Genomic DNA, 25119 nt, shown 5'->3' with positions numbered 1-25119 from the left:
TATTCCAATCACTGTGTGAGCACTGGGCATTGTTCCCCCTAATGGTCTTGGATGGCTCCTTTCCCAGACCTGGGTAATCTCCTTACACAAACATGCTGGTCAGTACTCTGCTAAATACTCAAGAGGGACTCGCTGTAAGTCTCTGTAGTTCTCTCTCCTCTCTGGTACTCTGTCCTTAGAACTCTAGCTGTCTGGTTGCCCCAGACTCTCAGCTCCATGTTCTCAAATCAGAGAGTCTTCTGGTTCTGTTTGGATTCTCTGTGTACTGAGCAATTGTAGGGCTCATCCCATTTTTTTTTTTTTTCTATTTCTCAGGAATCCCTGTATTTCCTTGCCTGGTATCCAATGTGTTAAAATTCATTATTTCGTATATTTTGACTGCATTTTTGATTGTTCCATGTGGGAGGGTATTTATGGTCCTTATAATTCCCTCTTAAAATCTGGTTTTGTTTTATCCTGAATTTCTCCTCATTTCTGACTTCTTAGCATCAAGCGCAGAACCTGGAATAGAGCAAGTGATCAATGAATGCTTACTGGATGGGCAGGTGGGTGGATGCATGGCATATTGTATATAGGCTCGTGAATAATTGGATGACTAAAGGCAGAACATGGTCCAACTGAGCTGCCAGGATCAGCTATCATCAAAAAGAACATAAATAACAAATGTTGGTAAGGATGGGAGAAAATGGAACCCTTGTACATGGTTGGTGCAGCCACTGTGGAAAACAGACAGCATGGAGGTTTCTCAAAAAACTAAAAATAGAATTACTGTATAACCCAGCAATTCCACCCCTGGGTGTACATAAAAAAAACCCAAATCGCTAATTTGAAAAGACACATGCACCCCCAATGTTCAAAGCAGCATTATTACAACTGCCAAGGTATGGAAGCAACTTAAGTGTCTATCAACAGGTAAAGAAGCTGTTGCGTATATATACAGTGGAATACTGCTCAGCCATTAAAAAAATTGCTCATATATACAGTGGAATACTGCTCAGCCATTAAAAAACTTGAAATTTTGCCACTTGCAGCAACATGGATGGACTTGGGGGGCATTATGCTAAATGAAATAAGTCAGACAGAGAAAGACAAATACTGTATGATGTCACTTATATGTAGAATCTAAAACATAGAACAAACTAGTAATATAACAAAAAAGAAGCAGACTCACAGATATAGAGAACAAACTAGTGGTTACCAGTGGGGAGAGGGAAGGGGGAGGGGCAAGATAGGGGTAAGGGATTAAGAAGTACAAATTATTAGGTAGAAAATAAGCTATAAGGATATATTGTACAACACGGGGAGTATAGCCAATATTTTATAATAACTATAAATGATGTATATAACCTTTAAAAATTGTGAATCACTATGTCATACACCTGTAATATACAATATTTTACATCAACTATACTTCAGTAAAATTGAAAACAAACCACAGCAGACTACTCCCTGCTTCTTGAAGTAGTCTCCTCTCTTGGCTTTCATGATGTTCTCTCTTTCCCACTTTTGCTCCCACCTCATTTTCTCAGTCTCCTTCACTGGTTTCTCATGCTTGACTTCTAAAGGTTGGGGTCTCCAGAGCTTGGTCCATCTTTCCCACTTACACATTGCCTTGAGGTGCTCTCATCCGATCTCACGACTTCACATTCCATCCAGGTACTACTCCGGACCTCTCTCTTCAACTCTAGGCTCATATAACCAACTGCATACTTGGAATTTCCACTCACATGTCTAAGAGGTCTCTCAAACGTATCCCAGCCAAAACATTCCTCCTGCTTCCTCCCCACCTGTATCTGCTTCTCTCCCAGATGTCGCCATCTCAGCAAGTGGTACCACCAGCCAACTAGTGGCTCCAGCAAAACTTCTTAGACTCATCCTGAATTTCCTCAACCCTCATATCAGATCCATTGGCAAGATCTATCGGGTTTTTTCCGAGGCATATTCCAAATCTGTCCCAGCTCTACTCCACTATTTCCATCCTAATCTTTCTTGGACAATAATAGTCACCCGCTTCTATTCCACCCACCCCCACCCCACTACCACCATCTACTCATCACATGCAGGCAGACAGTAAAGCTCTGAAAACTGAAATTTTGTATCCTTGTCTTGTGGAAAATCATCCAGTGGTTTTCTGTTACAATTAGAATAAAAATCAAACAGAGAGGACCCTGTAGCTCCCAAGACCCTACCTGATCCAGCCACGTCTTGGACTCACGTCACCCCTGCTCCCCTTCACTCCCTCCATTCACTGCCCTTCTGCTCCTTGAATATGTGGAATTCACTCTGACCTCAGCCACCTTTCTTCTCTCCTTTCACCTTGCTCTAGATCTTCTCACAGCTGGCTTCCACTGGGTCATCAGGCCTCATCTCAAAGATCATCTCCTCAGAGTGGCCCTCCCTGACCACACTATCCAAGTCACTTCCCATCTGTCCAGCCACAGTCCCTCTGTCATATGGATTTCCTGCATGGCATTTACCACTGGCTGATGTTACTACATTTATTTATTTGGTTACTCATTGATTGTTTGTCAGCTCCGGGACAGCAGAGATTATATCTTTGCTGTTTGCTGCTGTATCCTCAGTGCCTAGAACAGTGCAGGCACATAGCAGGCACAGTAAATAATCATTGAGTGAGTGATAGATGAGGAAACCGAGGCTCCAAGATATTAACTCACTTGCCAGGATGCACATCAGTGACTGTGCCACGACACCGGGCCAGGAAGGTTGCCACATTGCTCCAAAGCTTGTGCCCTCTTGTGCACTCAATGGCTATCATGAGCAAGAGTCCCAGAAACCTTTCCTCTAGTTGCATGCATAGACAGGGAGCGTGCCCATGGCTCAGGAAAGACGGCCAGGTCTGATGCCCTTGCTGAGGACTTGTGGGATCAGCTGCTCAGGGGAGGAGGGGGGTTGTGTGCCCAGGATGAGCCTTGTGGAATAAGCCAGGTAGCAGGGCTGGTGGTGCATGTAATGGGCTAGGGTGGGTCGGGTGCCCGCACCAGTGTGCCGTGCGGCTGTCTCTGCAGGGAGGATGCTGCTCCCACAGAACCTGGCTGTGGGCATGTGGAGGGGCCTGGCTATTCGTTCAGGAGGCTCTAAGCACATAGGAACTCTCTAGGGCCCTTTGGGGCATGCTGTCCACCATCTAAACGGAATCAGTCAACAGAAGGAAGGTGGGGTTCAACTTTTCGGGTGTTTAAAGAAATCTCTCAAAGCTGGGGCGTATCTGGGGAGTGGCAGGGTCTGGCTTGCCAGGTGACCATGATTCCCTGAGGAAGAGGTTTGGCATTTTGACGGCTAAGCGTAACAAAGGTAGGGACATCTGAGACACTGATGTCCCCACTTTCTAAAAGGGACTGTGACTTACGAGGACAGCAGGTCCTCAGCCTGTTGTTGATTGAGTCTGAGGATAATCAGGGCTGGGAAGAGAGGGACGTGAAGAGGTTTTCAGGCGCAAAGAAAGTAAAGGCTGTGTGTGAGCAGGTGTTGAGGCATAGCAGAGAGAGGGGCTAATTCTAGGTGAGGGCTGGCCTGCAGGAGCTGGTGACAAATGGGGGCAGAGAATTGGCAGCACGGGTGGACACAAGCCCACTCCAAGCTCTCTTCACCAGGCCTGGAAACTTCTGGAGGTTCTGCCCCATGGACGTCCTGACCTGGCCATTCTCTGTGCCCCCCATTTCCCAATCTCTCAGAAGCTTTTGCCGTACCTCAGGAAATCCTGGTGGATTGTTTGTTTGGATGGAAACACAGCCTCCCTGGGAGCTTCATTTGACAAGAAGGATGGGGGTTCCTGAGGGAAGAAGGTGCACGAGCCCCCAAACCTTCATTTTTCTCCACCCCAGCATCCCACCCCAAGTCTCTACAGAACCAGTCCCATGGTAGGTCAATAAACCCCACTGCAGCCATTTTTCTATCACCTTCTCTCTGCTAGGCCCAACGTGCTGAAGAGCCGCTCACACTGCACACTTGGGCAGCCCCGTTTCACTTCTTGTGAGAATGCACAGGTCTGACAGGACACAACCTTGTAGTTTTCAAGTTTTATGCTGTCAAAGATGACTCATTAGGTCGACGCTACCTTTACTGATTAATCTTACTTATGCACATGTCTTATTTCTCCCTGAAGGCTTGCTGGGAGCATTTATTTCTGCTACACTAGGAACAAAATCGCAGGCAGGTCTCCGGAGCATTGCATAATGCAGACTCTATCTCTTTGGCCCTCCACATTAATTTCCTTCAAATGACACCAGGGGGCCAATATGTTGCACACACACACACATTCGCTTTGATGAAATTTTTCTTTCATTTCTAATCATTTGTGTAAAAAGCTCTGGTTTGGGTTTGTTTAGACCTTTCGGGCAGGGAATTGATCTCCTCTAAACCTTTTTCAAATTGCTTCCACTTTGGAATCTTGCTGAGCCTGACATTTTCTCTCCTGGACCAAAGGCCTCAACTGTTACCAGTCAGAAAACAACACACACCTCGCTGGCTACGATTCCTAACCCTCATCCCCAATATGTATTTAAAAATTTTTAAATTAAAGCTGTGATCCCAAGCCATTAATTGTTTGAGAGGGTTTTGCATACTTTTCTTGAATATTGTTTTGTTAAATTAGGATTTTTCCTGGGACCTTTGTTGATTTTTGTACGTTTGCTCCTCAGTCTCTACCTGTATCACTTCCGTATTGACTCAGGCTAGAACAGCCAACTACAAATAAAGTACCACATTTCTTTTTTAACAAAATTTATTTTATTGAAGTATAATTGATTTACAGTGTTGTGTTAATTTCTGCTGTACAGCAAAGTGATTCAGTTATACATATATATACACATTCTTTTTCATATTCTTTTCCATTATGGTTTATCACAGGATATTGAATATATTTCCCTGTGCTACACAGTAGGACCTTGTTGTTTATCCATTCTATATATAATAGTTTGCATATGCTAATCCCAAACTCTCAATCCATCCCTTCCCCACCACCCCTTCCCCTTGGCAACCGCAAGTCTGTTCTCTATGTCTGTGAGTTTGTTTGTTTTGTAGATAAGCTCATTTGTGTCGTATTTTAGATTCCACATATAAGTGATATCATATGATATCTGTCATTCTCTTTCTGACTTTGCTTAGGTGATAATCTCTAGATCCATCCATGTTGCTGCAAAGGGCATGATTTCATTCTTCTTTATGACTGAGTAGTATTCCATCGTATAGATGTACATCTTCTTTATCCATGCATTTGTCGATGGACATTTAGGTTGTTTCCATGTCTTGGCTACCGTGCATAGTGCTGCTATAAACATAGAGGTGACTGAGATACATTTTTTTTTTTTTTTTTTGCGGTACGCAGGCCTCTCACTGTTGTGGCCTCTCCCGTTGCGGAGTACAGGCTCCGGACGCGTAGGCTCAGTGGCCATGGCTCATGGGCCTAGCCACTCCGCGGCATGTGGGATCTTCCTGGACCGGGGCACGAACCTGTGTCCCCTGCATCGGCAGGCGGACTCTCAACCACTGCGCCACCAGGGAAGCCCTGAGATACATTTTTTGAGTGGGAAATAGGAAAGTGTAACTTTATGGAAAAATATTCCCACTGGACTCCACAATAGTTACTCTGGTGTGCAAAATAGGCCAAGCTGCCAGAGGGAGATAACAGGAGGTGGAGGTAAATGTAAGGAAAGGAAATGTTGGCTAAATCTGGGGGTGGGGTGGGTGCATGTGGATGAGGACGGAGGAGGAGAGGAGGTCCCCTGAGGGGGAGGGGTCAGAAGTGCCTCCCCTGGTCCGGAAGTCCTGGAGGTCTCTTCTCACCACGTGTCAGGTCCCATGGAGCTGGGGAGACAGTCCTGTTCCCAGCCTACTCCTGGGGATTCCAATTCTGTGGTCTGAAGGGGGCCTGGGAATCTCTGTTTAATAAGCACCTGATGCTGATGTAGGTGTACCTCGGACCACACTTGGAGAAGCACTGTTCCAAGCTAAGAAGAGGGCGCTAGACCCAGGAAGGCAGAAGGAAACTCCCCAGCAGACCATTCCAGGATCTCACGAGCCGGCCTCCCACCCATTTCATATACACAAACAGAATCACGTCTGAGGCACCCATTTCTGTAATAAATATTTCTTAACACTCCCTGCACACATGCACACAGTTTTTTGAAATCAGTATAATGCCCTAGCTGACGAAAAGGGAAGCAATTCATAATAAAGTAATATTCATTTCAACATGCAAATGCTTGGGCAGGCCTCCACTCAGGGACAAAATGAATCATAAGATGCCTGTATCTGTGTGTAGAATCACCTTGAAAGTGACAAGCTACAGTGCAGGCTGATGCAGCTTTTATATCACAGAGGTGGACACTGGGAGGAGGGTTGCATTGGGGATGTGACCTTTCAAATGCTTCTCTCACTTGCATGGTCGTTGCATATCTGGAAAATGCCTTACTAAAACTGTGCAAAAAGGATTTTATGATTAAATGGCACTCAGGCCTAAGCCCAAACAGTCATGGACAGGTTTTTACCTACATGAACTTCTGGGAAAGCATTTGAAAGGCGAGTGGAAATAGAACACTCTAGCTTTTGTATCCTCCACATTGAGAAAGTCAGAATTCCAGACTCCTGCCCACTAACTGCCTACAGTATGGCCCTATCATTGTGTCCACTGCTCCCTTCCATGGGGACCAGGACGTTAAAGCACGCCAAGGCTACACAGAGAATGGACTTCCTGTGTGCTACTCTTTTTTTCTTTTTGGAAGGGCCAGAAAACTGGAACAGTTCCTGTGGAATTAGTTAATAAGATACACCAAAATGGGGATTCCACCTACTTCCAAATTGCACCCCAGTGGAGGAGCTCTCTGTGGCCTTGTTTCGGCTGGCCCTTCACTTCTGCTAAAACACATCACTTGCTGTGTGACATTTTCATTATTTACTGCTCTGAGGCTCAGAGAGCAAAGCGGCCAGGCTGGTCTCCACTCACTCGTTCATTAATTTTAATTAAACCCTCTAATTTTATTTATGCTGCCACAAACTGATTAACAATTTGCCAGCAAAGAGCAGGAAGTCTTAAAAAGCATCTTGAGGAATCTGTGAGTCTCTAAGCACAGCCCTAGCAGAAATGAGGTGGGTTGTGGGTAGATGCTCATGCCAGGCTGGAGCAGGCAAGTTTTTAAAGCTTCACCATTTGGTACAACCTTGGAACTGCTGATGGCTCTGAGATCTGCGGTCCCCAAGGGGCTGATGCTTTGAGAGGCAGCAGCTGGACCTCTTTATCTTAAGTGCTTGACAGTCCTTGTAGCTCTGGGAGAGGGGACAGGGCTAGGGGTGGTATTCTGTGTCTGTGGAGGGAGAGGTTAAGGTGGTGGGGCAGCAGAGGTCCCAGTTCCCCATCAGTGGGGGAAATGGATGCTGACCCAGCCAATTGCAAAGCAGTCTGGGGAGTGCTGTGCTGGACTCAGAGAGCAAAGAGGACTTCCTGCAGCCTGAGGGTGGTGGTGGGAAAGCTTTATGAAAGGACTGGAATTTGAGGTAAATAATGGGGGACTCATACAGTATCACCGTACTGACAACCTAGAGAGAAGAAGGACATGAACAAAGACTCAGATATTTATTCTTCCGCTTTCCAAGGGTCAGATGCATTGTTAGCTCCAAATATGAGGGAGAGAAAAATGAATGAGGATGTTAACAGGCTGAACTGGGAGGTTAATCTTGCAATGTGTGTATATGATTTTCCCCCCTCTAAAACCACTACTATCAACATTGCTGTATTAGGTCCTTCTTCTGTTCCTTAACATGGGGAGGAAAGAAAACTGGGTCTCTCGCCAGACAATATTACCCAGGTCACATCTGATAAGTTTAGCCAATTTTTTTTTTTTTTTTTTTTTTTTGCCGTACGCAGGCCTCTCACTGCTGTGGCCTCTCCCGTTGTGGAGCACAGGCTCCGGACATGCAGTCTCAGCACTGGTTGTCATTGGAGGCGGGAAGTCGGCCTGTGGCCAGGAGTCCGCCCTTGGCATGCCCCACCCCCGCGCCCCAGGTTGCTGGCATCCAAAATAAAGCAAACTTTCCTTTCCACCAACCTTGGCTGTTTATTAGCTTTTGAGTAGGGGGCGGCCGCACCTCCACTTCTGGTTACAATAGTAGCCACTCAATCAAAGGCATCTGTTGAAATTATTCAAACCCAATGGTTGATGCTCTGCTTCGTCTAGTGGCCATTGGTGTAATAGCATTCTCTGAGAGTTGGCTGCTCAAAGGGAGCTGCACTGACAATGAACAAACAAGTGAAATTGCCCCACAGCGTACAGCACACTAAGATCATGTCAATCTACTTTCTTTCTACGAATTTAAGCTGCAGTTAGATATCGTGTAAACACGTCCATATCCTCAGGTTATTCTTACAATTGCTAAATTCTTCCTTATATTCATACTCTCAATCAGTTTCCATTGATATGAATAGATTGATGATACCTTTTCTTCTCTTGTGTTCAGAATCGTCACAAGTCCCTTAGAAGTCTCCTTAATGTATAACTGCAGAGATTAGTTATAATGCTGGTTACTAACAATAAAATTACACTGAAATAGTGGAACCTGCTAAAATCAGGGCACACTGAGATTAACTGGTACCTCCTAAAGTTTGAGTAGGAGATTTGCTTATACATATTTGCTCTCTTCTTTCTATACCAGCTTTGGAGAGCAAGGAGTTTGCTGAAGATTACCAAAATGCCCCTAAAAGATTAGGGAAAAAGCAAGCAACGCCCAAAATTAATCAGGGAGGGATTTGTGAAAAATCAGGGCAACAACAATGTTGGACAGAATATATGAAACAATGAGATTAAGAGAGATAGAGGCACAGAACGCCGTTACAGAGGCGTGCCCAAAAAGTAAGGAGACCGTTCCTCATTCCTATCTTATACTCCCCCACTGTACATACCCGTGTACACGCACACATATATACATATAGCTACATTTTTCAATGGAATCATATGGTTTTATATGGCCATTCCTCTTAAAATTATTTGCTCATTTATTCAGCATATATTTAACATTAATTTTTCCAGTGGTTGCCAAGATAGTTCTAAACAATATGCTTTTACCTTTATTTTTTGATTTATCAAATCTGCACAGTTTTCAATGCACTTCCAATATACGTTTCCCCCTCATGTTTATGGGGAATGGAGAACCAAACTGATGCATTGTCATCACCCAGAAGTTTTTAAAAGTGAGAGTCGACATAGTCCTTCTGCTTTGTAAGGGTAGGGGGAGAGTTTCTCACACTGAATACTAAATAGAACGTCAAGGTACGAGGACAATTCTGGTCATATTTAAATGAGTTAATATTTGTAAAGCACTTAGGACAAAACCTGGCCCACCGTCAGGGCTATATAAGTGCTTGTTAAGTAGAATGCATTAAAATCGAAAACAGTAAGTGCTATACTAGGGATTTTTGAAATACTGGTTTCGGGGTGTAGAGGAGATGCAAGGGCCTAATTCTGCTGAGAGGGTCAAGGAAAGCTTCAGAAGAAGAAAGTTTAGGCTGAGTTTGGAATAGGTGAGAGAATTCCAGGTGAGAGACCCATGTGCAAAGTCACATGGGCCTCAGAATAAGAAGTGGAGGTGTGCTAGGGAAAGATTAACTGCTCCCCTCCCACCAAAAGCCCTGGCTCATAGAGTTTATCCATTTCTGCAGTGTAAATACTCCTATACGACCAATTTCAAGCTACCAATGAGAAGTCACTGAAAGCAGAGTGGGCTATGGACTGAATTGTGTCTCCCATGACCACCCTCTCATGTTGAAGTCCTAACCCCTCACTGTGAATGTATTTGGAGATAGGGCCTTTGGGATGTATTGATACTTAAGGTTAAATGAGGCCTTAAGAGTGGGGTGGGTCCTAATCTGATGGGCCTGATGCCCTTATAAGAAAAGGAAGAGATACCAGAACTCTCTCTCCACTAAGAAGGTGGCTGTCTGCAAACCAGGAAGAGTTCTCATCAGGACTGAACCAGCTGGCACCTTAATCTTGGACTTCCCAGCCTCCAGAACTGTGAGAAAATAAGTATGTTGTTTAAGCCATTCATGTTTTGTTATGGCAGCCCAAGAAGTCTAAAACAATTGAGAATAGATGCACACAATAGGCTTGCTAGCCAGTAGGAGCCAACAGCAGCACACTACAAATAGAAGAGTATGTAGTTCCTTAAATTTTCAGCATATCCCGGGAGAGCACAGAAATGATGCAGAAAAATCTGATTGGGCAGGATAATAAAATGGCTTGGATAACATGTTAAATAGCTTGGATTTTATCATACAAGAGTGGGTCTGAGGCAGAGGAGAACATGACCAGAGTAGTGTCTTAAATCCCTCTGGCAAATGCATGCACATGCATGGGTAGGGAACAAGACTGGAGTGAGAAGACTGGTTCCAACAGAGGGGATGGAGAAGGTTGGGTAGGTGTGTAAGCTATTTAGGCAGAACCAATGGGGACTGAGTGAGTAGGGAGGAAAGGAGAGGTCTTGGTTGATATCTAGATGTCTCAGTTTATAAATGAGTATTACAAATAAGTTACTGAAAATCCCACTATTATATTCTATGTCCATTTAGGCTGCTAACAAAATATAGACTGGGTGGCTTATAAACAACAGAAATTTCTCACTGTTCTGGAGGCTGGGAAGTTCGAGATTAAGATGCCAGCAGGTTCAGTGTCTGGTGAGAGCCCACTTCCAGGACCACGATTTTGTCATTGTGTCCTCACACGGTGGAAGGGCTAAGGGAATCTCTCTTTTACAGTGTATTAGTTTCATTTGTAAGGGCGTGGGGGAAAAGAAGGGTCCTGAATATTCAGGTGGGCACAGGAATCTTCAAATTCTGCTGCTAACACGACCTTATTACTACTTTCAGTCTAGAGAGGTCAGAGGAAACTTGGCTTGGGGAAAGTATATACAGACCCTTTAGTTAAATACAAATTCACGTGAAAAGCTTCCCTGAATTAATAGTAACTGTAAATCATTACGCATTTTCTAAATTAAAGGGATATGAAAAGGATGATTACAATTGTGTGGGATATGATGCATATCTTGTTTGATGTTCCAGATCCACTCCCCATCTCTCTCTACCCTGCCCTGTGCTCTAAGATACTGATCTATATAGATGGGCATCAACAGGCTCCCTTGCCCTCTGGCTTCAGTGGTTTTGTCCAACGGGATGCACCAGCAGATGAAATAATGGAGGATAGTGAGGTCTGGGTATTTATCTCCCTAGTCCCCTCCTGCTGAGTGATCACAGGTTTGTGCTTTATTCTGGTCAAGTGGTCTTCTCCACTCAGCTACTCTCTTCTGAACCTGTATCCTCCCATTACCCCTTCAGGCCCAGGGATGGTGTATTAGTTTGGTAGGGCTGCCATACAAAGTACTACAGACTAGGTGGCTTAAACTACAGAAGTTAATTTTCTCACAGTTCTGGAGGCCAGAAGTCTGATACCAAGGTGTCTGCAGGGTTTTCTTCTGAGTCCTCTCTTCTTGGCCTGTAGATGGCTATCTTCTCCCTGTGTCTTCACATGGTCTTTCCTCTGTGTCTGTGTCCTGATCTCCTCTTCTTATAAGGACACCAGTTATATTAGATTAGGGCCCACCCTAATGACCTCATCTTAACTTAATTAAAGGCTTTTAGGGTCTTTAAAGACCAGATCTCCAAATACACATTCTGAGGTACTGGGGGTTAGAATTTCAAATGAATTTGGGGGGATGCAATCTAGCCCATAACAGATGGGAACAGAGGCTCCTGGCCTCTTGCTAGCCCCAGGGTTACTTTGCCATCCTGAGTTGTTTTCCTAAACCCTGCCCACACCTCTGTAAACATTGTTATTAATTCTTCTCAACTACCTAGTCTGAGTGTACCATCTGCTTCCTGTCCAAATTCTGAATGATACATAGGGGCTCACCAAAATAATACACATTAAAAAGTGGACCTCATTCTCAGAATGGTTGGTAACCATTATATATCTGGGAGAAACTGCTCTGACATTCAAGCATTAAAACTAATATCTTACCGATGCATTACTATTTTCAATATTTTATTCAAGAGATGGCTAGAATTTTTTATTCCTTTCTAATAAAAAAGTTATATTTTGATGTGGGATGGCTCTAGGCATACGTAGATTGGCACTGCTAACAGGAGAGATACAGTGGTATTACTGAGCATTATCAAGTACACTTCCCATCCCCTTTTCCTACCTTCCAACTTCAGGCTTCAAAATGATTAAGGCACTTCCCTACCTAGGCCCCAAAGATCCTTCCCACAGTCACTGCCACTCCCAGAGGGCTTTCTGGCTCTGGCCCCTGGAAAATCCACCCTCTCCCAGAGCAGGAATCCCTGGGCTAAGAAGCTGCTGTATGGTACAGCTACCACCCATCGTGGGCTACTCCTTCCTCAGGTGTAGCTCAATTTCCTCCCTTTGTTCTGAACCCATGTGTGAACATTTCCTTTCTGCAAATGTTCTGCAAATGTTCTGCTAAATTCTCACCTGGCTCAAAATGCTCCTTACCTCTTTGATAGGAGGACAAATATTAAATGACTGGCTCACTAATGCAATCAAGACATTGACATAGGCCCACTATGCACACACACCCACCCCTGCTTGGTGTGTGTGTGTGTGTGTGTGTGTGCGCGCGCGCGCGCGCGCTACCGAAATGTGCAGTGCTCAAGCCAGCTCCCTTCCCCAAGCTCACTTTCTTTTTGGAGTTCGTGGTTAATTGTAAGCACTTACATTCGCACGGCACACTAGTATACGTACCTCTCTCTCTTTTTCTGGAAACATTTTTTAATTCTTATAACCGCCTTACTACAGAGGCATTTTTCACCACGAGTGAAGCGCTGGTCACAAGCCACAGGTCAGCAGCCTAGGCCACTTTCGTACCCGGTGCACAGGTAGAAAGGCGGGGCTGCATTCTTCGCTCAAACCACGTGGTCTCGCCCGCAGTTCAAAATAAACCCTGGAGCCGGCGCATGCGCCATAGGCCCCACACGCGCAAGCCAGTCCGGTCATTGTTGGGGGCGGTGCTTGGGCGGTGCTTACGGTGGGCAGAAGACGCACGCGCCGCGCCCGGTCCCAGACCCGGTTGCAAGGCTGTTCGCGAAGGCGGCTGCTTCTACGTTTCTATACGGCTGGCCGTGCGGCCCTGCGGTGAGTGTTCTGGCAGCTGAGTTGAACGTCGGGCGGGAGATGTCTGGGGCCCGCTCGGGCTGTCCAGGCGGCCGGGAAGAAGCCCATCCGCGCGGGGGGCCGGGAGGCGGCCCTCGGGCCGGGCGATAGCCTAATGCGCCAGCCCACCTGCGGCCGGAAGTGACGCTGCGGGGCGCTCACCTGGGGGGGCCGGGGGTTGTCCCAGCTTCTGGTTCCGCCGCGGGCAGGCGGGCCGGCATCTAAGCATCAACTTCTCGGCTTTGTGTTCGGCCCCCGCGCGCAGGGGCAGCCTGGCCCTGTTTGGTCTCGATTAAAACACTGTTATTTGAAAGAGAGAATCGGGGTAAGTAGAAGTCAGGCACTTTAGGCATTGATACAGTAAAGTGGGAGTATGTGAAGGAGGATTGAGCAGTCCGCATATAAGTTCCGTAACAGAAACATTTCCCACGTAGCATCCATCTTCAGTGCTGTCTCCCTGTTCCAAGCTTCTGTCACTTGTCACCCGTACGTGTCCCAACATGTCCATGTTGCACTGTTTCCTCCAATCCATTATCTGTACAGTAGTCCAACTGGTCTTTTACAAACATAAATTGGGTCATGCCATTGTCACCCTGTTTAAAACTCTTCGAAGTCACTCCATTACACTTGGAGAAAAATCCAAGTTCATGTTTCCTCAGGCCCTTTGTATTTCCTCAGGGCCCTTGCCTGCCCCTCCGTCTTCACTTGTGCCCATTCCCCTCCCCAGCTCGGCATGCATTCAACCAAACCTCCCAACCAGAATCCAGCTCATCCCACAGAAGCCCAGTGCTTAAAGAAAGACAATGAAGATATTGTTTTCTCAGATGATTGAGCCTTGCAGAGTGTTAGAAGATATTTTGTAGAATTTACACAATAAATGGAGTCTTTATCAGCTCCTTTAACTCTGTTATTCATGTAAAATAAAATAAAAGATTTCTCACAATGCAGCCTTCTTCCATTTTTCCAACCGCACCAGCTCTTTCCAGCCTTAGGAATTAGACATGCTGTTTCTTTGCAAAATGTTCACTTTTGGCCTGTTAACTCCTATTCATCCTTCAGATGCTGGTTCAAATATAACTTTATCAGAGAGACCTCCCTGACCTCACACCTACCTCTGCAATGTCAATTAGGCTCCTCTGTTATTTTGTCATAAAGAATCCTGTACTTTCTTCTTAAGGCAGTTAACCACGGTTACATTTGTGTGTGTGTATAATTTATGTATAAATACATACTTATACGTAAATATGTATATGTATATATAAAATTCTTAAAATATGTGTCATCCGCAAGAGCCTCTAAGCTCAGTGGGGACGGAAACTAGTTAACCGAGTGCATTGCCTGGTGTAATTGACTTTCAATAAATGTTTTTAAAAAATATGTTTATTTATTTGGCTGAGCTGGCATGCGGGCTCTTAGTTGCGGCATGCGGGCTCTTAGTTGCGGCATGCAGGATCTAGTTCCCTGACCAGGGATCGAACCCCGGCCCGCTGCATTGGGAGCGTGGAGTCTTAACCACTGGACCACCAGGGAAGTCACTCAATAAATATTTATTGAATGTCATATAATTTATTTCACTTTGGAAACTCTTCACGTTCTGAGGAGAGCTTCCTTGTTTTCATCTCTTATTCCCAGGAGACTTGCCCTTTGGTCCATTCTCCAAGTGGCTTCTTGACTGCTTCCTTATTTCTTTTTTCCCTTTTCCCTTCCCTTCCCTTTCTCCCTCCTTCCCTCCCTCTTCCAGTCCCTTCTGGCTTGTTTTTTAAAAATCTACCCAGCTTGGACCCCAAGGTCAATTACTCAGCATCTTTACCCCATCCTGTGATTACTTTATTATTCCAGTGATCTTCCTGCCATGGCCTATCCTTAAGGGGATAAGGCCTCTGTTTCCTTCTCTACTCACTTCTTATCCCACTGCAGTCTGGCTTTGTCCCCTTTGCTCCACTAAGGTTTCTTTTACTAAGGTAACTAGCGACCTACTTTCCAAATCCGCTGGACCCTTTCTGGTTTCCTTTGGAACTTGCCCTATTATTTTCCATTTTTAACCATTCCCTCTTACTCTTTTTCTGTTATTAGAAGTTTTCTCCAAACATTATTATTTTAACCTTTTCTTTGTACTACAGTGTTATTACTTAATATTTTGATGGATTTAATGTCTTTTTTTAACCTGAAAAGGAAATCTTTATATACATACAAATAAGAACAATGAAAACAGAATTGTTAAATTCCAGCTAGTATGAAGACTCTGAGCCAGAATCCTGCTGTCTCTGTTGAAAATGACAGAGTGCCAGTCTTATCCTTTCTCCTGAAAATAATCAGAATGGCCCCAAATGGAGGAACTTTCTTACTCTGCTGTTCTCTTTTAACCTTTTCAGTGTTAGCCTTTTCTTACCCTCTAAAAGGATCTTTGGTACCTGTCACAGCCTTGGGATCCCTGGGGCTGTTTACTCTGCCAGTGCATCCACATCTTGTCCAGATTTTCTCTAGAGCCTAGATTTGCATTTCTGCCTGCATGCCAGCTGGACACGTTACTGCCAGCTCTCCCTGCTTCCCATCTGCTGCTTTTCTGATTCATATTTTTGTGACTGAATTCATGAGTGACTCGGTTGTCCAGACCGGACTTGTTATTTTAGATTCCTCTCTGAACCTTACTTCCTTTCAGCGTGTATGAACACCTCCTGTATATCAGATCCTGGGTCACATGTTCAAATCTCAGTTTGTATGTGTTTTTTGAACTCCAGACCCAGTGCACTGTCGTTTCCTCTATGCCCACCTGGCCTCTTTTTTTCTCAGAAAGAGAAAAACAGATATCGTATATTAACGCATATATGTGGAACCTAGAAAAATGGTACAGATGAATTGGTTTGCAGGGCAGAAATTAAGACACAGATGTAGAGAAAAAACGTATGGACACCAAGGGTGAAAAATGGCGGGTGGTGGTGATGGTGTGATGAATTGGGAGATTGGGATTGACATGTATACACTAATATGTATAAAATGGATAACTAATAAGAACCTGCTGTATAAAAAATAAATAAAATAAAATTCAAAAATTCAAAAAAAAATGAATTTACAGAAAAAAAAATATATGCCCTTGGTCACAGGGAAACAGAAGGAAAAAAGGGAAATAGATTCAATATCTTTACTGTTAGAAAAATATCTCAGTGTATATTCCAAACTGACTTGCTCTAAATACTGTAGGTAATGTTAATTTTGAAGACTACGTTGATCAAAGAGTTTCATTTGAATTAAAGAATTTATTAAGTTCCTAAGATAACTTTCAAAAATTAATTAATTATTTTTTTGGTCTGCGTTGGGTCTTGCTGCATGCGGGCTTTCTCTAGTTGCGGCGAGCGGAGGCTACTCTTCGTTGCGGTGCGCGGGCTTCTCATTGGGGTGGCTTCTCTTGGTTTGGAGCATGGGCTCTAGGCACGCAGGCTTCAGTAGTTGTGGCATGCGGGCTCACTAGTTGTGGCTCGCGGGCTCTAGAGCGCAGGCTCAGTAGTTGTGGCGCATGGGCTTAGTTGCTCCGCGGCATGTGGGATCTTCCTGGACCAGGGATCGAACCCATGTCCCCTGCATTGACAGGCGGATTCTTAACCACTGTGCCACCAGGGAAGTCCCCCATCTGGGCTCTTGCCTGTGCCTCTTTTACAGACCTGCCCCTCTGTGTTGTTACTGGCATGCTTCTCCTCCACTAGTGAGCGAGCTGCTTAGGTCAGGATGACACTTAAGTTCCTGGCATCTTTGTATCCTAGTGCTTGGCCACTGGGATCATTTTATTTAATGAGGAATGAGTGGGGCTTGTTGGGGAATTTGTCATCATTTCATTGAAATAAAGTTTTAGTGCTGAAAGAAACCTTAGTTTATTCACTGTTAAATAAAAAGAAAAGCTGTCACTTTTTTTTTAATGTATATAAAAGTATTTGTTCGATGGAGTTATACAGGCAATATAGTGAACACATTTTCTTTCAAGGAGTTCTTGATTTCTTGGAGTAAAATGTGAGAGTTCCCCTTTATTCCTACCTGTTCCTTCTGCTTCCCCCTCCCAATTGTCGCAGGTTTAGTTTGTATCCCCAGATCATTTTGAATGCATTCCATACACACAGGTGTGGATACACATTGTTTTCCAATATAAATGTCTTCATACGATGTGACTTTTTTCGTCTTGCTTGGCTTTTATATCACTACCATTGAAAATACTTAATGACTTTTAAAAACTATTTTAAAACATGCTACAATAAATATCCTTATGTATATGTGAGTATTTCTCTGGAATAAGTGTCTAGTAATGTGAATTTTAAATCTTGACAGATATTGCTAAATTGCCTTCCAAAAGAATTTTACAAACTTATGTTCCCACCGGCATTATGTGAAAGTGGATTTTTCTTGCCTCTCCTGGATATTATCAGTCGTCATGTTTTTGCCAGCCTGATGGTGAGAAATGATATCATGCATTGAAATGGAGTTATTTTTGAGAATATTTTAATTAATCTTCCTCAGATTCTGATTTGAGTGGTGCTATTTATTACCTCTTGTTCAGAGTTCCTGTTTTTTGGAGTTCAACCTAAAAGTTTTTAGTGTTAGATTTGTAGAGAATCTCTCTCAAGTCACTAAATCTATACTTTACAGTTGATCTTGCCACTATAATGTAGGTCACTTGTGCCATAATGCAGTGAAGAGGCTGACTTGGAAAGCAGCAGTGAAATGACTTCAGTTGATTTGGAGAAGACTCTGTGGGCATCATTCAGGATGCTGGCTGCCAGCTTTCTTAGCTGGCTACCCCAGTGTCATTTGTTGGTGATACTGCATTTTTTCTTCGTTTTTTTTTTGTTTTTCTGGTTAATTTTTCTCAATTATCAGCACTCAAGAAGATCTATAGCTTGTGCCCGTTTAAGAAAAATACTTGGGAACTTAAATTTATGTATAATTGGAGGATTATTTCTTGATTTTTTTAGAAATTGGTCTGCTTTCGTTATAAGATATTTACGAAACTATATAAATATCAATTCTATATAACTGAAGGGCTGACTGAAAAATTGTTTTCCTTTTAGATAGTCTGTAGAGGATGCCAAATGAGAGGATCCCCCACTCAAGTCAAACTCAGGAGCAAGACTGTTCACAGAGTCAGGATATCAGTGAGAGTGCAGAGGGGACAATCAAGCAGGAGAACGATGGCGACGTGGAGCTGGGGGAGAGCCTCCCCTCTTGTTCCCCTGCTAATGGACCCTCCACTTCCGCCAAGGGGTATCCCTCGGAACTTCCGAGGAGAGGGCCAGCCCTGCTGCACATCAACAGACATCAGATCCAGGCGGTGGAGCCCAGTGCCCAGGCCCTGGAGCTGCAGGGTTTGGGTGTGGACGTCTATGACCAGGACGTGCTGGAGCAAGGGGTGCTTCAGCAGGTGGACAGCGCCATTCATGAGGCCAGCCGTGTGGCCCAGCTTGCCGACGCAGAGAAGGAGTATCAGTCAGTGCTGGACGACCTCATGTGAGTGGACCACCTCCTCTCTGATTATAGAGTTTGTATTTACATATGACGGAGAGATTCAGACAATAGCTGTGGTAGTCCAGAAATTTAGGAGATTTATAGAACCTTTAATTGGAGGATGGGGTCAGTAAGGGTGGTCCTTGACCTTGTGTCTAAACCCCAGCCCTTTCGCTCAGAAGCGCTGTACACAGTAGTTAGGGGCTCAGTTCAGTTCACAGCAGCTTGTTACACATGATGTCCTGGAGAGAAGCACTGTTCTAAGTGCCCCAGATTTTGCAAGCTTGTGCACAGAATGGTTCTCAGGAGAAGTGTTCCTAAAGTTCTGATATGTCCTACTCCAGATACCAGGAACATATCCGCCCCCCCCCCACCTCCCCATCCTATAATTTCTTTCCAGTTTCCTGTGCCTAAACCTAGGGCCAGGCTTTTGGTACCTTTTCAGATTTGCATTTCTAGAAACAGTGAGAAACAACTCCCTGCTTTTTCTTTCTTCTGTTGTAATTTTGACTCTATAAAGAAAGCTGAAGTCCCATAGAGACTTCACTTGTGCTTTAGAGGAGAAACAGACCTGGGCCGTGTTGCGCACAGCACACTGGTGGGGAAGGGGGTGCCCTGGACCTGGGTTGGAAGACGGGGCGGAGGATTGAGTTGAGCTCGCTCTCCGTTGCCAGTCTGCCCTCCTTGGCCAGTGTTCTCGGCTGTGTCAGGGAAACAGGAAGGGGAAGGGGAGGACTGGGTGGAGGGATGGTGTGGTCTCAGGTGGGAGCGGCTGGGGGAGGGGGAGGGAGGCACGTAGAGCTTTTGGCTACCCTGGGGTGGGGTGGGGTGGGGGGGCGCTGTGGTACAGGCAGCTATTGGCACTTAAAGGGCATGTTTTCTGCTAACAGTTTTCTGGTGTGTTCTTTGGGCCTCTTGAGCAGCAGGTGTTCTCCAATAGTTGTAGTCTGACCTTCAGGTGTGAGGACCTCGATGCCATGTAATGAACACACTTTTTACATTCGACCTGGGAAATGTATCCACTGCTTGCAGAGGTGACAGAGCAGGGTGCTGCAGAGTCACCTGACACTAGAGGCCGCCTAACACTAGACAGATGGTGACACGTACTGAGACTGCCAGTAACTTGCATTGATAACATCTCTTCTCCTGAAATCCACAAAGGGTACAAACAGCAAATTACACAAGTGTTGAGATTGAATTTGTGTTTTGAAACTTGGGAGTTACAATTCTATGATGTCTATTTTAGGAGCAACGTATTATAAACTGATTCTTTTTCTTTGCACTACAAAGTGTAAAACGACAGCAAATAAGTCTTCTAGTCATGCAAAAGAAAAATATTGTCACAGTTGCCTGACCTATATAAGAAGATGTTTAAATATTTTTAGTACTTTTCCAAGCTTTGGGAGACTTCCATAATGGCCTTTAAACACGGATGTATGAGTTGTTGGTAATGGGGTATGCTGTGCGTATTTGGGGCAGGGAGTATATGGGAAATGTTTACCTTCCTCTCAGTTTTGCTGTGAACCTAAAACTACTCTAAAAAATTAACTCTCAAAAAAAAAGTGTATGCATTTTTCATATAAAGGGACAACTTATTGCCTATTGGTTTTGCACAGTCTCTTGAATAGAGTAGACCCTTAAAATGCTTGTAGAATGAATGAATCTGCTTGCAAATGGGAATGAACTGATTAAAATTGGCCAGATTAGAGAAAAACATGAGCAGTCATCTTAGACTCCTAATAACCCTTCAAGTTCTATTAGTGGCCAAAAAGAATATGTATTCTGGTTTAGTTGCTTTTGTCTTTTAGTTAATAAGAAGTAAAAGGGACATGTTTTTAGCATTTCTCTCCATGTTATTCTATAAAAGATGTTACCAGAGTGGAAAATGGACATTTTATCTTCTTTTTCAGGTCATGTACGACATCCCTAAGGCAAATCAATAAAATTATTGAACAACTTAGCCCTCAAGCTGACACCAACAAAGACATCAACAGGAAACTAGATTCTGTAAAACGACAGAAGTATAACAAGGTGACTCCAAATAACACACTAAGTTGCATTTTTGCAAAAGTCATTATTTAGGCTCATTTAATATTTGGGAAGTAGCTATTCTGAAAAGTACTGGTAAGATGTGAAGCAAATTTATAACAGAAACTTTTGAGTTCCTTTTATACGTTTAATTTTTTTGGCTGTTTCCCTTTAACATCCTCTGCTTAAAGAGTGTTTCTAAAAATACGCATATGTACGCATACGTACGTAACTGAGAAAAAGTTCCTCTTTTGGCTTTGCGTGCCTCCTCACTCGGGTACTTTCATAGTCTCCCTGCCGCGCCACTTTCTTTCCCCAGCTTAGGTTCTTTGGCATGTGGGCCTCTCACGCCGCCGTCTCCTTGTCTTGCGTGGACTTGCTCTTTTTCCTGCTCAGCTCCTGCTTGCACTGACTGTCTGCAGACGTTTCCCATCGACCCAGCCCTCGCCCCTCACACACTCATGATCACTGTTCTGAGAGGCTGGCCTTCGGTGTTCAGTCATCACCCAGCCACACTGACCGGGTCTGCACTTAGGGTTGGAGGACTTAAGGGTAGGGAATGTCTGTCACTTATGACATTGTTTTTATGAGGTTTGAGACATTTTTTAGAATTGATGTACACTTCATGACAATATATTGCAGGAGGTAGAAATGACTAGTTTTGATCATTTTATTGCCGCCATCCTAAGTGACTAGCAGATGGCCTTGTGCTTGCAGTGGATTCAGTGCAGTGAGTAGAGTCCCCACAGCTCTTATTCAGGCTCTACTTGTGGGGTGTGGTTAACCTTGGTTCCTCCTTTTGCTCTCCACTCACCGGTTCATGATCTTCTCCACACTGTCTCTCTCACTTAACTCCACAGCAGCAGCCCAAAGGTCAGAGCTCACAGTGGCTTGAGGCACCAGGGGTCTCCCCAAAGCAGAGAGGAGACCGCCTGGCTTCTCGTGGAGCATGTGAATAGTGGGCTTCTGGTGGGCTGGGGTTTCGAAGAGCAGAGAGGACCAATCTTAGGCCCCTTTAGGTACTGGTCTAACTTGGTTGTATATTCCTGTCTCTCTTTAGCAGCTTTTTGCTGTTTAGAGAGAGACTATTCAGAGAGAGGCTGTTTTGTATGAGAGTTTGCTGAGAGAAAAACTGTGAGATACAGTAAAAGGAATTACAAGTCATTACAACATGGTGTTTATAATCAGGATGTCCCCTTGCTCCACACTCATGTTTGGTGTTCAAGCATTCTTGACCTTGGGAGAAAGAACCACCTACCACAGGCCTAGTTAATTAGGGAGTCCCTAGGAATGGCCGCATATCCAAGCTCTGGTGATGTAGAGGGAGACAAGACAAAGGGGGGCCCGAGGAGGACAGAGTAAAAGGGTATATCAAAATAGATTTTCCCTTTAAAATTTTGTGATTGGGTAGGATACTATAAAGGACAGTCATAAATATGGTAGATTATCAAAGGTGACTGACTTTTTCAACTGTTTGAACATTTGTGTTTGTTTCTTATCCCTACAGCCTATTGACCTCATAGCCCATTGGCTGCTAAGGTCAGAAACAGAAATTCAGTGATTTACCCAGTGTGTAATGAGGAAACCATGTAGAGCAGTTCCACCTCCCAAGTCAGTGGAGAGTCAGTGCAGTGAACTTAGCTGCTCAGGCAGGTAGAGAGCTGTGCCGCCCAGTCAGGAGAGTGGGTGGGGACAGGGATGCTGCCCGATGGACATGCTTTGAGGGCTTCCTGCTATTCAAATAAGGTTTATTCAAATAAGGTTTATTCAAATAAGGTTTCAAAAAGTTCAAATTCAAAAAGTTATTCAAATAAGGTTTTCTGTAGTAATAGTTGTATTTGGTAATTGTTTTATTTTGCTCTGGATTAAAGTTTTTAAAATTTTGCAACTCTGTCGTTTGTATTTAACATTTAATCACTTCATTGCTGTTTTTTGTATTCAATATCTACCCATTAAGGAACAACAACTGAAGAAGATCACAGCAAAACAAAAACGTCTCCAGGCTATCCTTGGGGGAGCAGAGGTAAAAATTGAACTAGATCATGCCAGTCTGGAGGAGGAGGATGCAGGTGAGGATACTGGGGACGGTGTCTCTGTTCTCGAATTGATGCCTGATGCCTCTCGTCAGTGGAGGGTGTCCCTTCAGTTCTGGCCTGGGGGTTGGGAAAAATACATTTGTTTACTTAGTGACAAAAGAGACACAGGAAAATTTTATTCTCCACACCTGTAGAACCAAATCTATTTTAAGTCTTATGGGGTTTCAGAGAAAGAAAGTAAATTTTTAACTCAGTCTAATGGAGGCTCCTGGTGTGCATTTAGTATTACGTCTAATAAATTAGAAATCTTAACATTCTTTTATATTGATTTGTAGACACCTAACATCTTGATTGGATTACGTTTTGTTGACCAAGCATCACCCATGAACATTCATAGAATTGCTTTTAAATATGTTTTGGGGACGTGTCTGGCAGGCTTTCCAAGCATCAATTCTGTTGTTCAAGAAAGGGCATCTTAATTCAGGTTATTTAATCCATGGCCATGATTTTGTTTATATCACTGACCTGGATGGGCATCTTTTGGGAAGCCTTTTAGGAAGATGCATAAGCTCTGAAACGAAATATCTTTGTAGTCAGTGTGTGTGCATGTGTGTTTAGAAATTGTTGGTAGCTGTTCAGTTATTTACTAGTTGAAGTATAGATTTAAACCCTTCAGGCAAATATTTTCTACTAATTCCAGAAGACTATTCAGTAAGACAAGAGAATTGTGAGAATTGAGGCATTGGAAAAAAGTAACTATGAGATGTGCTATTAACGTCTCCCAGAATCCATTGGGCCTATGAGGAGTGCTTTCTGCTGCTGAAATGCCATATTTCTCATTGGTAAAAAAAACGATTGTCCTGGTCTGGCTGACTAGAACTTGCTGCTGCCTTTTGCTACCTATTATTTGTTTGGTAAAACTTGGCCCAGGATTAATTGTTACTTCCCCCATCCAAAAGCTCCACTTGGCCTGTCTGTAGCAGCTGATACTTCCCTGCCTTCCAAGATCCATGTCTCTCTTCTGGTTTTCCTTTTAGCCTTCTGACCATTCCTGTTTAGTTTTTTACGACCAGCTTTTCTAGGCTTATCTTAAATGTTGATTATTCTCAGAATAATCTTGCTGAGCCCTCTTCTTCTTTTTTATAAATTTATTTATTTATTTATTTATTTATGGCTGCATTGAGTCTTCATTGTGGTGCGCGGGCTTCTCATTGCGGTGGCTTCCCTTGTCGCGGAGCACGGGCTGTAGGGCGCGCGGGCTTCAGTAGTTGTGGCACACGGGCTTAGTTGCTCCGCAGCGTGTGGGATCTTCCTGGACCAGGGATCGAACCCGTGTCCCTTGCATTGGCAGGCAGATTCTTAACCGCTGCGCCACCAGGGAAGTCCTGAGCTGCCTTCTTCTTATACTACCTCTCCCCAAATAATCTCATCCATTACCTATGGCTTTTGTGGCCACCTAGGTTCTAGTATCTTATAAATCTGTAGACCTGTGGCCTTTTGCCCTTTTCCTGAACTCCTGGTTCCTATTATCCCTCTCCAGTGGGGCTCCAGCTAACACTTCAGACTCCTGGTCTCTCTTATAACCCTTCCTCCTCCATCCCTTCTGGGATACCTTCCTTCTCTGTGGTGCTCTATGCTCTGTTTGGTGGGGCAGGAGAACAGAGTGTCTAGGCTTTGTGTATCCCAGCTCTGTATTGCCCAGGTATAGACCTTGGCTACATTCTTTAACTTTTCCAAGTCTGCTTTGAGATGGGCATAAGCATAGTAGACCTTCATTTCTTTGCTCACATGCTTGCCTGAGGTTTCCTTTCCCCTGGTCTCCACATAGCGATCCGTTTCCTAATTGTTGTGAGGATTATCTGATTAAAGAATCCTTTCCTGGAATTAGGTGGGATAAACTTTGCAACAGTTGGCTTTGCTCCTCTGATCTGGGATGAGATGAGTTGCTTGCTATCACCTTTCCTGTTCAGCATTGTACCTGGATAGTGTAGTAATGTAAGAAGAGAAATAAAACCATCATTATTTACAGCGTATGTTATTGGTCATATCAAAAATCTGAAAGGATCAATGGGCAGTCTGTTGGAATTACCATGTGAATTTAGCAGTGTCACTGGATACAAGGTCAATATATAAAAATCAGTCATATTTCTACATACGAGCAAAAGCAAAAAATAAAATTTAATAAAGATGGCAATTACGATCAAAATCAAATACCTGGAAATAACTCTTAGTAAAAAAAGGTAGTTTTCTTCAGCGCTCTCTACATTAAAAACTACAAAATGTCATTGAAAAATTAAAGAAGGCAAATAAATGGGGAGATACACCATGGTCATAGATTGGAAGATACAGTTCTGTCCACTTATAGTTTCAGTGCAACCCCAATATAAATTTCAGGGAGT

The 25119-nt window shown here is 44.0% G+C and overlaps 1 protein-coding gene across 1 annotated transcript in view; it reads left to right on the top strand.

Moving 5' to 3' along the window:
- Positions 1-13070: 13070 nt before the first annotated feature.
- Positions 13071-25119, top strand: part of ERCC6 (ERCC excision repair 6, chromatin remodeling factor) — a 76252-nt gene continuing 64203 nt past the window's right edge. The window contains exons 1-4 of the mRNA XM_060126278.1: positions 13071-13154; positions 18224-18659; positions 20567-20687; positions 22642-22753. Of these exons, the coding sequence (XP_059982261.1) occupies positions 18238-18659; positions 20567-20687; positions 22642-22753 (655 nt within the window). The 5' untranslated portion in view covers positions 13071-13154; positions 18224-18237. The remainder of the gene's footprint in view (positions 13155-18223; positions 18660-20566; positions 20688-22641; positions 22754-25119) is intronic.

Source organism: Lagenorhynchus albirostris, chromosome 16, assembly GCF_949774975.1.
Source record: "Lagenorhynchus albirostris chromosome 16, mLagAlb1.1, whole genome shotgun sequence".
Lineage (NCBI taxonomy): Eukaryota > Metazoa > Chordata > Mammalia > Artiodactyla > Delphinidae > Lagenorhynchus > Lagenorhynchus albirostris.
The sequence above is the reverse complement of the archived record's forward strand: the minus strand, read 5'-3'. Positions and strand labels throughout refer to the sequence as shown.